At 35.9% G+C, this 13360-nt stretch overlaps 2 protein-coding genes and 2 pseudogenes across 3 annotated transcripts; 3 read left to right on the plus strand and 1 right to left on the minus strand.

Annotated features, from left to right (window-relative positions):
* Nucleotides 1-164: 164 nt before the first annotated feature.
* On the plus strand, nucleotides 165-4818 carry BGLU40 (beta glucosidase 40). Its single transcript, XM_007045845.3, has 13 exons — nucleotides 165-308; nucleotides 1208-1274; nucleotides 1879-1937; nucleotides 2052-2127; nucleotides 2229-2300; nucleotides 2499-2586; nucleotides 2668-2923; nucleotides 3078-3193; nucleotides 3399-3622; nucleotides 3774-3805; nucleotides 3998-4100; nucleotides 4261-4369; nucleotides 4472-4818. The coding sequence occupies exons 1-13, from the start codon at nucleotides 165-167 to the stop codon at nucleotides 4644-4646; spliced, it is 1521 nt and encodes a 506-aa protein (XP_007045907.3). The 3' UTR covers nucleotides 4647-4818.
* A 195-nt stretch (nucleotides 4819-5013) lies between these two features.
* Nucleotides 5014-5679, minus strand: LOC18610280 (expansin-A1 pseudogene; annotated as a pseudogene).
* A 1199-nt stretch (nucleotides 5680-6878) lies between these two features.
* LOC18610281 (small ribosomal subunit protein eS19x-like) lies at nucleotides 6879-8531 on the plus strand (annotated as a pseudogene). Its single transcript, XR_016024676.1, has 4 exons — nucleotides 6879-6963; nucleotides 7375-7465; nucleotides 7576-7760; nucleotides 8168-8531. The product of XR_016024676.1 is annotated as a small ribosomal subunit protein eS19x-like (transcript).
* Nucleotides 8532-10162: 1631 nt separating this feature from the next.
* Nucleotides 10163-12604, plus strand: UGD1 (UDP-glucose dehydrogenase 1). Its single transcript, XM_007045849.3, has 2 exons — nucleotides 10163-10311; nucleotides 10868-12604. The coding sequence occupies exon 2, from the start codon at nucleotides 10878-10880 to the stop codon at nucleotides 12318-12320; it is 1443 nt and encodes a 480-aa protein (XP_007045911.1). The 5' UTR covers nucleotides 10163-10311; nucleotides 10868-10877; the 3' UTR covers nucleotides 12321-12604.
* Nucleotides 12605-13360: the final 756 nt, after the last annotated feature.

Raw genomic sequence — 13360 nt, forward strand, 5'->3', positions numbered from 1 at the left:
TCTATTCTTTATCCATTTTCCTTTTTGTCAACTTTTCTTTCCTTATAAATAGAACCTAAAATCCAATCTTATTCTAATTCACAACTAAATCTTCCTTATATCTGATCTATCATCCCCCATCGTCAGTTTCTCTTTCTTTCTGTCTTTCTTCCATTGGTGAAAACATGCTGCCGAGAAAAAGCATTGCTTTGGGTATAGTATTGGTGGTTTTGGGGATATTCCAGGCAGGCTTGTCACAGTCACAGAACATTAGCAGGGCCAGTTTCCCAAAGGGCTTTGTTTTTGGAACCGCCTCTTCTTCTTTCCAGGTTGGTTCTTTCCTCTCGTCGTTCTTTGTCCTTTAGCCTAGGATGCTTGCTTAGCAATGGTGTTAATTTAATTTCAAATACTGTAAAAAGAACTTAGTAATTCCACTGCACTAAGCTTTCCTTCAAGTGAAGAAAGCTATGAAATTATTATCTATATCCATTAAATCTGCATCCAAAAATCCTGAAAAGTTTCAATCTTCACGTGACATCAATAACTGAAACTGTTCGAAAAATCAAACACATAAATAATTTCTTTATTTTTTTTTCATTTTATGTAAGTATTCTGTCAAGACCTTAATTTTATTTACAGCATTTAAAAATTTCATCGCTAATATTTATATAAAATACAATAATTTAAAACTTTTTTGAGGTGGTTTTCCTTTTAACATGGTATAGAGAATGAGACCATGAACTTCGTCGAAGAAATAGGGAAGTCCTTGGACTCACCGTTACTTTTCTCCTAAGATATTTGATGTTTTAAAATTTTGTAAACAAACCCCTTGCTTTTGTTATATTTGATAAACAACCCCTATAATTAAGAGAATCTTTGCTCATGCAAGAATTTATCCCAGATGGCCTGCTCTGAACCCAAAAAAAAAAAAAAAGGGTGGAGTATACTATGTGGAGATAAACAAGTCATGTGTCACTTCAGAAGTCAATATTTAGATAATTTCTTTTGTGATATGAAAGGAATAAAAAAATTGAAATGTGTCGCAAAATTAAGATTCCTCTTTGCAATAGCATCTAGGGAGAAATTTCTGGCACAAATTTAGACTAAATGACAAATCATTCGCTAGTTGGGAATTAAATGCCCGAACATGTCACAATCTCAGGCATATTATAAAGTCTTGTGGTGTGCTATGAAAAGTCATATCTTAGTATGTTTGTCTTTTGGGCAGTACGAAGGAGCAGTGAAGGAGGATGGAAGGGGGCCAACTATTTGGGACAAATTCTCACATACTTTTGGTAATAATTAATTTTATCATTTAATTAATTATTAAATTTCATATCAACCATCATTCTATATTCTTATGTCATTTTATGTTTATCTTGTCATATGATTTAATAAGTTACTAGACACACAGTAATTAGCTTGATCATGTGCACAAGTAATATTGGTTGATATTGAATCCAACGGTGATTAAATTTTTATTAAAATTAAATAATTGTTTGAATATAAATACAAACTTAAAATCGTATATAAATACGGTAAAAGATTTTAAAAAATAACCATAGTTGAATTTTTTTTTATTATTTAAACTTAAATAAAACTTTTTTATCTCCAACTCTTGCTTGTCCAAAAGTAATTACTACAGGTTAAAAGTCCTTCGACAGGTCCTCATTTCACATCTCCAATGTCTGAAGATTTGATACTGCTTTGAGCTTGTCATGTCATGTCACGTCTTAAATGGTGCAGTATCTATGAAACAAACATGAAATTCTCATTAAGAACCTCGAATTCTCACCTGGAAGAATCAATCATGTCAAATTGCAGCATTATAATTTATTTGCCAATGGAATATGCGAAAGAACAAGATTGCCAGGCCAATTTAACCATTTGACCTTACAGGGAAGATAATTGATGGTAGTAATGCTGATGTTGCTGTGGATCAGTACCACCGCTATACTGTAAGTCTTTTCACAAATCACAATCGACCCTTCTCCCAACATTCAATTTCCTCACCACTCACTCTTTTCCAAAGGATTTTCCTAAATTCATGAATGACATTGTGATTGAAACAGGAAGATATACGACTTATGAAGGACATGGGGATGGATGCTTACAGGTTTTCAATAGCTTGGTCTCGGATATTCCCTAGTAAGTTTTACATTGTGACACAGTTCTTGGTTTGTCAATTTTACTTGCGTAAGAAGATGGAAATGTGGAAATTTCTACTGACATTTTGCCTTGAAACACAGATGGAACAGGAGAAATAAACCAGGCAGGTGTCGATCATTACAATAATTTGATAAATGCTCTACTTGCCAAAGGTATCCATGATTCCGGTTTATCTTTACTTGGGTCAACTTAGATTTGACATTTAGTTTCTGTAAATAACATGAACTGTAATGCATGATATTCATGTCTGTGTCAAAAAGAAAGAAATCGATATATTGTTCATCAGTCAATATGAAATTGATCAAATTTATGACTTTAGTGGCATCTCATGTTGCATGTTACATATGCAGGTATTGAACCATATGTGACCCTTTACCACTGGGATCTTCCTCAAGCGTTGGAGGATAGATACAATGGATGGCTCAACCCGCAAATTATGTAAATAGAATTCTCAGAATGGAAAAGATCATTGCAAATTATTACCTACATAAATGATTCTCTCACTTTGTTCATTTGCAGAAAGGACTTTGCAATGTTTGCTGAGACATGCTTCCAGATATTTGGTGACAGGGTGAAACACTGGATTACATTTAATGAACCCCATACATTTACTGTTCAAGGCTATGATGTCGGTCTCCAAGCACCAGGACGTTGTTCCATCATTCTTCGCCTTATCTGCAAGGCTGGAAACTCTGCAACCGAGCCTTACATAGTTGCCCACAATGTTCTCCTTTCTCATGCAACCGTTGCAGATATTTACAGGAAAAAGTACAAGGTAAAATTTAGGATACTACGTATCAGATTATTTTTATCAAACGAGACCAGAAACTAGGTAGAAAGTTGCAGATTATTATTTATGCAGGCATCGTGAGCAATTCACATTGTACATAAAATGAGCTAGCACCTATGAGCAATTGACCACTGTGCAGGCAAAACAACATGGATCAGTTGGGGTATCGTTTGATGTTATGTGGTATGAACCAGAGACAAATTCAACAGAAAACACTGAAGCCGCTCAAAGAGCCCAAGATTTTCAGCTTGGCTGGTAACTGCAATCACCATGAATTTTTGCACCCTTAAACTTAGAATTAGAATCCACACTATAAGAGAATTGACAGCTACTAATCAGCTAAAACTTGGGTTTGATTTTGTTGCACTTTTGAAACTGATTGTGGTATCCAATCAAGCTTTCCTGTCATGGTTTTAGAGTTATCTTTTCCTAGGGTGATCTAATGCTTTGATGCCTGCAGGTTTCTGGACCCATTGATCTTTGGAGATTATCCAAGCTCAATGATTAGCAGAGTAGGAAACCGATTGCCAAGGTTTTCAAAAGCTGAGTCCGCTCTTCTTAAGGGGTCTTTGGATTTTGTTGGCATTAATCATTACACTACATATTATGCTAGAGCAAATGCCACTAATGCACTTGGTACTATACTAAATGACTCCATAGCAGACTCTGGTGCCTTTACAGCTCGTAAGTAAACCATGATCCTTCTAATATTGCATAGAAAATTACAAGAAAGGAGATAAAAAGTTATTTAGTTCATCCTTTACAGTTGATTCTACTATTTTCTTGCTATGCTAGCCACTAATTGAGGGTACTGCTTTGTTCTTCATGTATGCAGCTTTCAAAAATGGGAAACCTATAGGAGACAAGGTACAGAAGCTGATTTTTGTTTATTGTTTAGGAACAACTGATTTTGACAGATGTTCTTCTGGTTAAATGAATCTGATGGTTCATTTCCCATTAGTTTAATCATATGGCTGCAGATAGAAAATCTGATGACATATATGTAACTCAAAATTTTATACCAGATTATCCTGTTTGTTTACTTATGTCATATTGCAGGCAAATTCTATATGGTTATACATAGTACCCAGTGGTATGAGAAGCCTAATGAATTACATCAAGGAGAAGTATGGAAACCCTCCAGTCATTATCACAGAAAATGGTAATGTTCTTAAATCTAAAGGGAAGTTTATCTGATGTTAATGTACCATCGAAGTTGAGTTCTTCCAAGTCAATTAAGTTATAGCAACTTCCACTCTTGGATTGCCTTTAACTAGAAGATTAAAATTTTCCTTCCTTTCATATTGATATTGTTATTGCAGGTATGGATGACTCAAATAGCATATTTAACAGCATTAAAGATGCTCTGAAGGATGAGAAGAGAATCAAATACCACAATGATTACTTAACTAACCTGCTAGCTGCTATCAAGTACGTAACAATGCCTTACCGACGTCTATGTTCAAATATTACACATTCAATGATCAGACGTTGAGGTACAAAGAGCCACTTAATCATTTATGACAAATGCAGGGAAGATGGTTGCAATGTTAAAGGGTATTTTGTCTGGTCTCTACTTGATAACTGGGAGTGGGGAGCCGGGTACACATCAAGATTCGGTCTATATTTTGTGGACTACAAGGACAACCTCAAGAGATACGCCAAGGACTCTGTTCAATGGTTCAAGAACTTCCTAGCGTCTGCTTAAAATGGAGAAAAAAAAATTGCAGCTGTACATTTTCGATTTCAAGCCAACACACAGTCACAAATTCTTGTCATAGAATGTGTTGCCACAAAACTGAAAGATGACATTTCAATTTTAAACTATCCTGTGTCTTATGGGAAAATAAAATTCTAGTATGTTTATCAGTGTTTTTCAATCAGAATATCTGTGCTTCGGAAGGCTAGAATAGTCTTCATGATCATTCAAGAGGACCAAGTTTTCATTTATTAAGAGGTGGAGTTTTGAACAATTTCTGACCCTGGAAGTCAAGAGTCATCACAGTTATTCATGCTATTACACAGGTTAACAAGCTTCATGTGCATTCAGTTAAGAAAAGCAGACACCGTTGCCTTTAACTTGGGAATTGGATTCCCTCATAAACGCCACCAAATTTCCAATCACCTGGTGCAACATCATCAGATTGCACCATTTTACCATCACTAGTAGTCACTTGGAAGGACAAGCTTTGCCCGACAACCTGAGCTGCAGTCTGCCAGTTCTGGCCCCAGTTTCGTGACATTTGTATCCATGCTGTGCTTGAACCCTTGATCTTAACGTTTATAACATGACCAGCCCCCCCCACATTGTACACTAGCACCAGTATCCAGTTCGGATTTCCCATAATCTCAATCTTGAGACCACCATATTTCCTGCATGGAACGCGCTTATATATGACGGGAACAATGCCAGCCCTGTAAACAGCAATTCTTCGGAACATTGGTTGGGATAGGTCAAAGTGTCGCCTCGGTGGATTGCACCAATTTCCTTCAGGTTTTCTGTAGTTGGGAGGGCAGAAGTTTGTGGCAGTTACAACGACGGTCTCGTTTAGGCACCACTGTGCGGAGTCGTAGCACCGGATTTCATAGCAGGCTCCGCAGGTTAGACCACCATTGAAGAGAGCTGTGCTTAAGGCCGTTGTTTCAAGGCCATAACCTTGTTCTAGTAGATTGCCATAGCCACAAGCACCCACTATATCCTCATGCATACCACAAATACAAGGGATGATGTTAGTAATATTAGACTAGGAATACTTAGAATCAAAATTCAGAAATGACAACGGATTACAAAACTTACTCATTGTTTCAGTCCCTTGCATGTCTCCATAAAAAGTTGCATGTGCTACATTCCATTCCTGTTCTGCTTGTAAGCTAGCAGTCCTACTGACCAAGCACAAACCCAAGAGCATTATCACACGAATAGACCCCCCACCAGCCATGTAACCTCTCCAGCTTTCTGTTACTTGTTCTTATGCTTGAATGCTTGGGAAGAGTTGGAAATCTGTACTAGGTATAAATAGGCAGGTATGTGAGTAAATGATAAGAGGGAGGAATCTTAAAATTGGAAAAATAAAAATTAATGAAAGTTATCAAAGTGGAAGCCATGCAAGTGTAGTTTGTGTTGATTAATAAGGTTTGGGATTCTGTGTTTGGAATTGTTGGACATGTAAAGATAATCTTTTCGGATTTCCATTTACTGCTGTTGCAACCGATAACTCTGGGGGAAATCAACTTCTTAGTACTGTAAATACAATAATAATTGGACCATTTTTTATCGATTTAAATTTTTATAATAATTGATCATCCCGTTAACATGATATCGGAGTTTTACGGTTTGAATTTCTGAAAAACGCTTCTCTCCTTGTATTATTTTGAGTTGTTCAATGGGTCCGAACAATACTTTAATCTATTTTCAACTTAAACTTATTCACGAGTAAACTTATTAATCATTTGATTATGTCTAACTTACACATGAGAGAGCGTGTTATAACTTAAATATAATAATTGAATCATTTTCAATTGGTTTAAACTTTGTTATTATTTAGAAAAAATAAAATCACTATCTTCTCTTTTACACATAAATTAAAAAAGATTTTTTTTCATGTTTTCTTCAATTTTTTAACACATGTAGTGAATGCTATAAAAGGGTATTATCAATAAAATAACTTATAAATTGACGAAAAATTAATAAAAAAATTGATCAAATTCATAGTAATAGTTGAATAATGGATCCTCCAAAAGGGCCAAGAAAGAAAAATCTTATGGACTGAAAGAGAGAAGGAAAGGGAAACTAGAAATTGGGCCGGGCTGGGTTTCAGGACCAGTTGACCCGATTTTATTGGAAACCCAAACCTAAAAGCGGCCCAACTTAAGGAATTGTGTAAGTAGATAGAATGGAAAGAAAACCAAAGCTTAAACCCTAAACCATACGCTGAACGCCATGGCCACTGTCAGAAGAGTGACAGACGTGTCGCCTCACGAATTGGTCAAGGCTTTCGCTTGCTCATCTCAAACGTTCCGGCAAGGTTGTTTTTCTTTTTATTTTTTTTTCTTTGTCTTTTGTTCCATTAACGTCCTTTTCTAAGTTTGTGGTCCTTTTTAGTACTTTGCTGTCTTGTTGTTGACTCACATGTCTTTTGGAAATTTATGTACAAATTAAATGGGCATGTTATGTTCATGTTGTCTTGTCCTTTTAATGTCTCATTGACTGTTTTATTTATGATTAAAGTTAACCTCTTTGATGAAGATGGCTCCCCTCACATGTTTCTTTTCTTTGGGAATTCTGTAATTTGCAAATGGAAGCATACCCAATATTTATGACTTTGTTGTATATGCAATAACATTGATTGATGATGGTTTTGTTGCATTGCTGTTTTGCTTGTTGCCCATGGTTTAAAACTTGGAAACAATTGTAATGTGTTAATATTTTTCTGCAGATTGAGCTTCCTCCATGGACTGATACTGTCAAGACTGCTAGATTCAAGGAGCTTCCTCCCTATGACCCTGATTGGTACTATGTCAGAGCTGGTTTGTGTCTCATCCCCTTTGTTTTACCAACATCAATTTTGCCTCTTTGTTTTGTTTTTTCTCTCCTGTTGTGCTTATGGTTTTCGTCGCGTTTAATGTGGATATTCCAGCATTTATGGCAAGGAAGATATATCTGAGGCATGGTCTTGGTGTTGGTGCTTTTCGAAGAGCATATGGTGGGAGCAAAGAGGAATGGATGTCCCCCACCCCATTTTTGTAAGAGTAGTGGTGCCATTGCCCGCCACATACTTCAACAATTGCAGAATGTGAACATCATTGACATTGATTCAAAGGGGTAAGTTAGCTTGTCTAGTATGCTTTTTACCTTTTGCTTTTGTCAAAGTATTTTCATTTCTTTGTATTGTGTTTTTGGGAGAATGGTGATGTTGGTGAGTTGTGATCATGCATCCGTTCATTTAAAAATCATGTGATCCCCTGCCTCTCACATCATTAGCCTGGACTTTGAGTAAGCTGTTGTAATTAGTCTTGGATCCATAGCACTATAAGCTGCTTTGCTAACTTTGGACGCATGATGGAAATCTACTGATCCAGGCATCTATAGCACATGCAGTTTGGCTTCCAAAGCAAGTGAACTGAGCAACTTTATTGTACAATTGTTTAAACGGATTTCTTTAATTGAGATGATTTCCGCTTGAAGTTTTTAGTTTGATTCTGATCAACCTTTACCTTTTGCATTTACAGGGGAAGAAGGATCACATCCAATGGCCAGGGAGATCTTGGCCAAGTTGCTGGGCGGATAGTTGTCACCCCTTGATCAATGAGTTGTTGGTAGTTCTACCATACAATGCAACAAATTTTTCGTTTGTTTCTTTTAGATTATCACCAGGTTGAAATTGAATCAATGTAGTTCCATAGTTTTGGAAAACGAGTTGCAATGTCCTAGGTTGAATCAATGCAGTATTTCTTAGAACCCGGGGAAACATTCCTTGCAGACTTATCCTATTCCAACTTTAGTTTAGATTTTCACTGGAATTAGTTGTAACTTAAGTTCTTGACTGCAACTTTCAAAGCTAAATTACCATGGAGTTGCTCGTTTTTGGCATTATATGCACAACTTTAAACCAAAATTTAGAATCTTCTTGGGACGAAAATGATGCAGCAACTTTCGAACAGGGAGCATCTGCCCTAATGGTTGGTTCCCAATCAATTGCAAGGCCAGCCAACCTACAGTTCAAACCTCTCCATTGACCCTTCAAAATTATTAAGTTGCTGATATATTATTGACATCATCAATTGAGTATACGATGAATTAAGAAGATCTCATTTTCACGTATGTTTTGACTTTTTCAACGTCCGTAAAAATTACATAGACAATAAATATGATAAATTTACGTGAATAAAACAAAAAAATGTGCACGAAAATAAGGTCATCTCCTTGAGGCTTTAAACGATATGATACAAAATTTGTAGATGGAGGTCCCTCGAATCACATCAATGGCATGAAAAGTAGTCCTTAAGATAGGAAACAACATTAAAACTAGGCAATTTTCTCTGTCACATTCTCTTCTTTAATATAAACAATATCAACTTTTAGTGTCTTACACGTCTGGCCTTTAAAATAAATTCCAAACACTAAGAATATTCCAACATTTTTGTGCATATTTTTATAGTAATACTAATAATAATAAATATAGGACCATCTCAACCATTATAAAACAATTCAGCTTCATTTCCTTCCATTTGGAGTCTCTAACTGCCATTTAATATATATATATATATATATATATATATATGTTTTCCTTTGTCTTCCATCTCACTCTAACTCTCTACACCCATGTGGACCTTTTATAATTATTTCATACAAAATTCCTTTTCAGTTTCTTTTTGATTAAAGATTAATCTATTATTTTACTTATGATATAAAGTTCAATTAACTCTCAAAAATTATGGGTTTGCTTTTTTTTTTTATTATTGATAATCTAAATTCGTATAATACTTTCATTTTAAGAAATAATATTCAAATTTTCTATTTTAAAAAAAGGGTAAACTCTATTAGATTATTTTGATTATTATAATGTAGATAACTTCTGTGTACACAAAAGATTATATTGTTAGTTTTATCCTTTAATTATAATTTGATCATTTTTTAAATAAAATTAACAGTCTAATCTCGGTGAAAATAAAAATTATTTGTAAGGTATTATTAATAATAATTGGCTTTAACAGAATAAAAAGAAAGCACAACTTGATGCAGGCTTTACATTAGCATAAATTGGTAAGAAACTAAAGAACAATGCTGTGCTTAACCTTGGAAAATTTACGAGGGAGTGTCAAAAGGTAATTAAATTATTGCCATTGCCATTGCCATTGCCATTGCAATTGCCATGTGAGAGCAAAGCTGAACTTTGCGAATGTAACATGCAATATAATAATTACTAATCACTTAACTGGATCTGGGTTTTGTCGTGGTGTGAATTATTGGGTTTTAACCCCCAAAAAGAAAATGAAAATGGTTTAACAAATACTAGTACTGGTCTTGAATAATAATTAATCAATAAAATTCTCTGTATAATTGCTGGTTGTTGAGTGTGCGATTTTGATGGGTTAAGGGAAGGAAAACGTGTAAGAAAATTGTTATAAAAAATGGAATATGGGCCGCTGGAAGAACCTGAGTGGTTGGATCTTGAAGGACATTTAGGTGGGTATATATACAGTGGAAAGGTCTTAGATCCCCTCATTCTTCGCCAGAAGAACTTTTCCCATTGTCCCATTTTCCTCCCCTACCTTTCTTCTTCTTCTTCTTAACCCAGATTTTCTATCTTTTCTCTGTTTGCTTTTTCATCTCCTTCTTCTTTCTTTGATCTAATAGCTGAAGACCCAGAAAGGTAATTTGATCCTCCACTTCTTTCCATTTTGATGGGTTTTGGTTTTTCCTTGTCAACTCTTTTTGGTTTTTATGTTACTTGGGTTTTCGTTAATTGCTGGATCTGTTTTTGTTTACTCTCTTCTTTTTGGTTGGATCTCATTGTGATTGTGAAATTCTTGTTTCCTGTTACGAAGGATTAGTTAATGACTGCATGGTTTGTTTGTTCCGTTTAAATTTTGGATCTGTAGTCTTTTAATGTGCTATTCTTCTGTTGGGAAACTGTAGATCTGATCTCCCTCTTTATTTCATCAAATAATTTTGCTTGTTTTTTTCTTGGAATCAAGCTTTGAAAACCCAACTTTTTTTAATTAAAGGAATTCAATATTGTTTACATGAGAAATAGATCCAGCTAATTGACGTATTGCCGACATGTTTATTTGATGACTATTATGTTCGATTAGTCGTTTAGGGAGCAGTTCTCTTTACAAATCATGTGAGTACATGCTTCAAACCTTGGAATGGAATGAATTTTGGTTGATTTTTGTTTTCTTAAATTGCATGTTTTTATGTTGTAGGATATTAAAAATGGTGAAGATCTGTTGCATTGGAGCTGGGTATGTCGGTGGGCCTACCATGGCTGTCATTGCTCTGAAATGCCCCGAAATTGAAGTGGCTGTTGTGGATATTTCTGTGTCTAGAATTAATGCCTGGAACAGTGATGCACTCCCCATCTACGAGCCAGGTCTCGATGATGTGGTGAAGCAGTGCAGAGGAAAGAACCTTTTCTTTAGCACTGATGTGGAGAAGCATGTTTCCGAGGCTAATATAGTGTTTGTTTCAGTTAACACCCCAACCAAAACTCAAGGTCTTGGAGCTGGAAAAGCCGCTGATCTGACCTACTGGGAGAGTGCTGCTCGTATGATCGCCGATGTATCAAAATCTGACAAGATTGTGGTTGAGAAGTCAACTGTTCCTGTTAAAACAGCTGAGGCAATAGAGAAAATTTTGACCCACAACAGCAAAGGCATCAACTTTCAGATTCTCTCCAACCCTGAATTCCTTGCAGAGGGAACTGCAATTGAGGACCTATTCCAACCTGACCGTGTTCTTATAGGAGGCAGGGAGACCCCAGAAGGTCAAAAGGCTATTGAAGCATTGCGGGATGTTTATGCCCACTGGGTCCCTGTGGACCGGATCATATGCACCAACCTCTGGTCTGCTGAGCTGTCGAAGCTTGCTGCCAATGCCTTCTTGGCACAGAGGATCTCTTCTGTTAATGCCATGTCAGCCTTGTGTGAGGCCACTGGTGCTGATGTGAGCCAAGTGTCTCATGCTGTTGGGAAGGATACAAGAATAGGACCCAAGTTCTTGAATGCTAGCGTGGGTTTTGGGGGATCTTGTTTCCAAAAGGATATTCTGAACTTGGTCTATATTTGTGAGTGCAATGGCCTCCCAGAGGTAGCAAATTACTGGAAACAAGTCATTAAGGTGAATGACTACCAGAAAACTCGCTTTGTGAACAGGATTGTTTCCTCAATGTTTAACACAGTATCAGGGAAGAAGATTGCCATTCTTGGATTTGCTTTCAAGAAGGACACTGGTGACACTAGGGAGACCCCAGCTATTGATGTGTGCAAAGGGCTGTTGGGTGACAAGGCTAGACTGAGCATTTACGACCCTCAAGTCAACGAAGAGCAGATTCAGAGAGATCTTTCAATGAAGAAGTTTGACTGGGACCATCCACTTCATCTTCAGCCAATGAGCCCTAGTTCTATCAAGCAAGTTAGTGTTGTTTGGGACGCCTATGCGGCAACAAAGGATGCTCATGGCATCTGCATTCTGACAGAGTGGGATGAGTTTAAGACCCTTGATTACCAAAAGATTTATGATAACATGCGGAAGCCTGCGTTCGTCTTCGATGGTCGTAACATCGCGGATGTAGCTAAGCTGAGGGAAATTGGGTTCATTGTCTACTCCATTGGCAAGCCCTTGGATCCATGGCTTAAGGACATGCCAGCTGTGGCATAGAAGCATATTGTGGAGCAAGGTGCCGGGTTGGGCTAGAACTGACAATTTTTGAGATACATATAACCCGATCATATTTTTTTTTTCTTTTCCAATTACATTTTGTTTCTTCTAGTTTTAAAATTCTGCTATTTCTGCTTATATTTGGTTACATGACACAGTAGTGTCTGCATCTGTCTTTAGCCAGTGGAATATCTGATTTGTTATTGGCTTAATGTAATAAAACCTTTACCAGTGAATTTTTATACCAGTTATCTCATGCATCATACATGCTTATTGAATTAGAATTTTTCTGAGACTCAAGTAATTTTTTTCCAATGATTGTTGCATGGAGATGTTAGATTTTCCTTGGTCATCAGGCTTTGCTTTCTATATTGCAAGAGTCTAAGTAATTAATGCGACATGTTATTATGTCATAATAAATAACAAAATAGTATATTGATTTGACATTTTTCATTTTTTATGTCTATCAAGATATAAAATGATATATTGATAATTCAATTAATAATAAGAGTTTATTTAATATACTAGCAATCAAAGTAAACTTCACATAAATATAAATCAATCCTTGCATGAAAAAGTTAAAAGAGTTTGTATTCAGTGACCTGTTAATAGTGGGGAAATCCCTTGTCATCCTACTCTTCTACCTTCTTCCCTTTTATCTCAATGCATATGCATGGTGGTGGTGTCAACAAAGATGACCAAACTATAGCTTCAAGCTGTCTTCCCACCCAATAGGTATAATTAGTTTGGTAACAATTATTATTACTCCATCTGTCTTTTTCCCCTTTTTAAAGATGTATCATAATATTATTATTTTTTATATTATAAAAAATTTTAAATTTTAATAGTAAAAATTATTTTAATCTCCATAAAAATAAAAGGATCAAATTGAAAAGAACGAAAATATGAAAGCCACATTGCTTGGAATTAGGAGCAATTGAAGGACTTTCTCATGGTAGATATTAAGTAAGATTGATGCCAATAGAGATTCTATAGCTATAGCCTATTGGAAATGTAATTGTAATATTGTTACAAGGGCC

The sequence above is a fragment of the Theobroma cacao genome, chromosome 2 (assembly GCF_053813885.1).
Source record: "Theobroma cacao isolate CCN51 chromosome 2, ASM5381388v1, whole genome shotgun sequence".
NCBI lineage: Eukaryota > Viridiplantae > Streptophyta > Magnoliopsida > Malvales > Malvaceae > Theobroma > Theobroma cacao.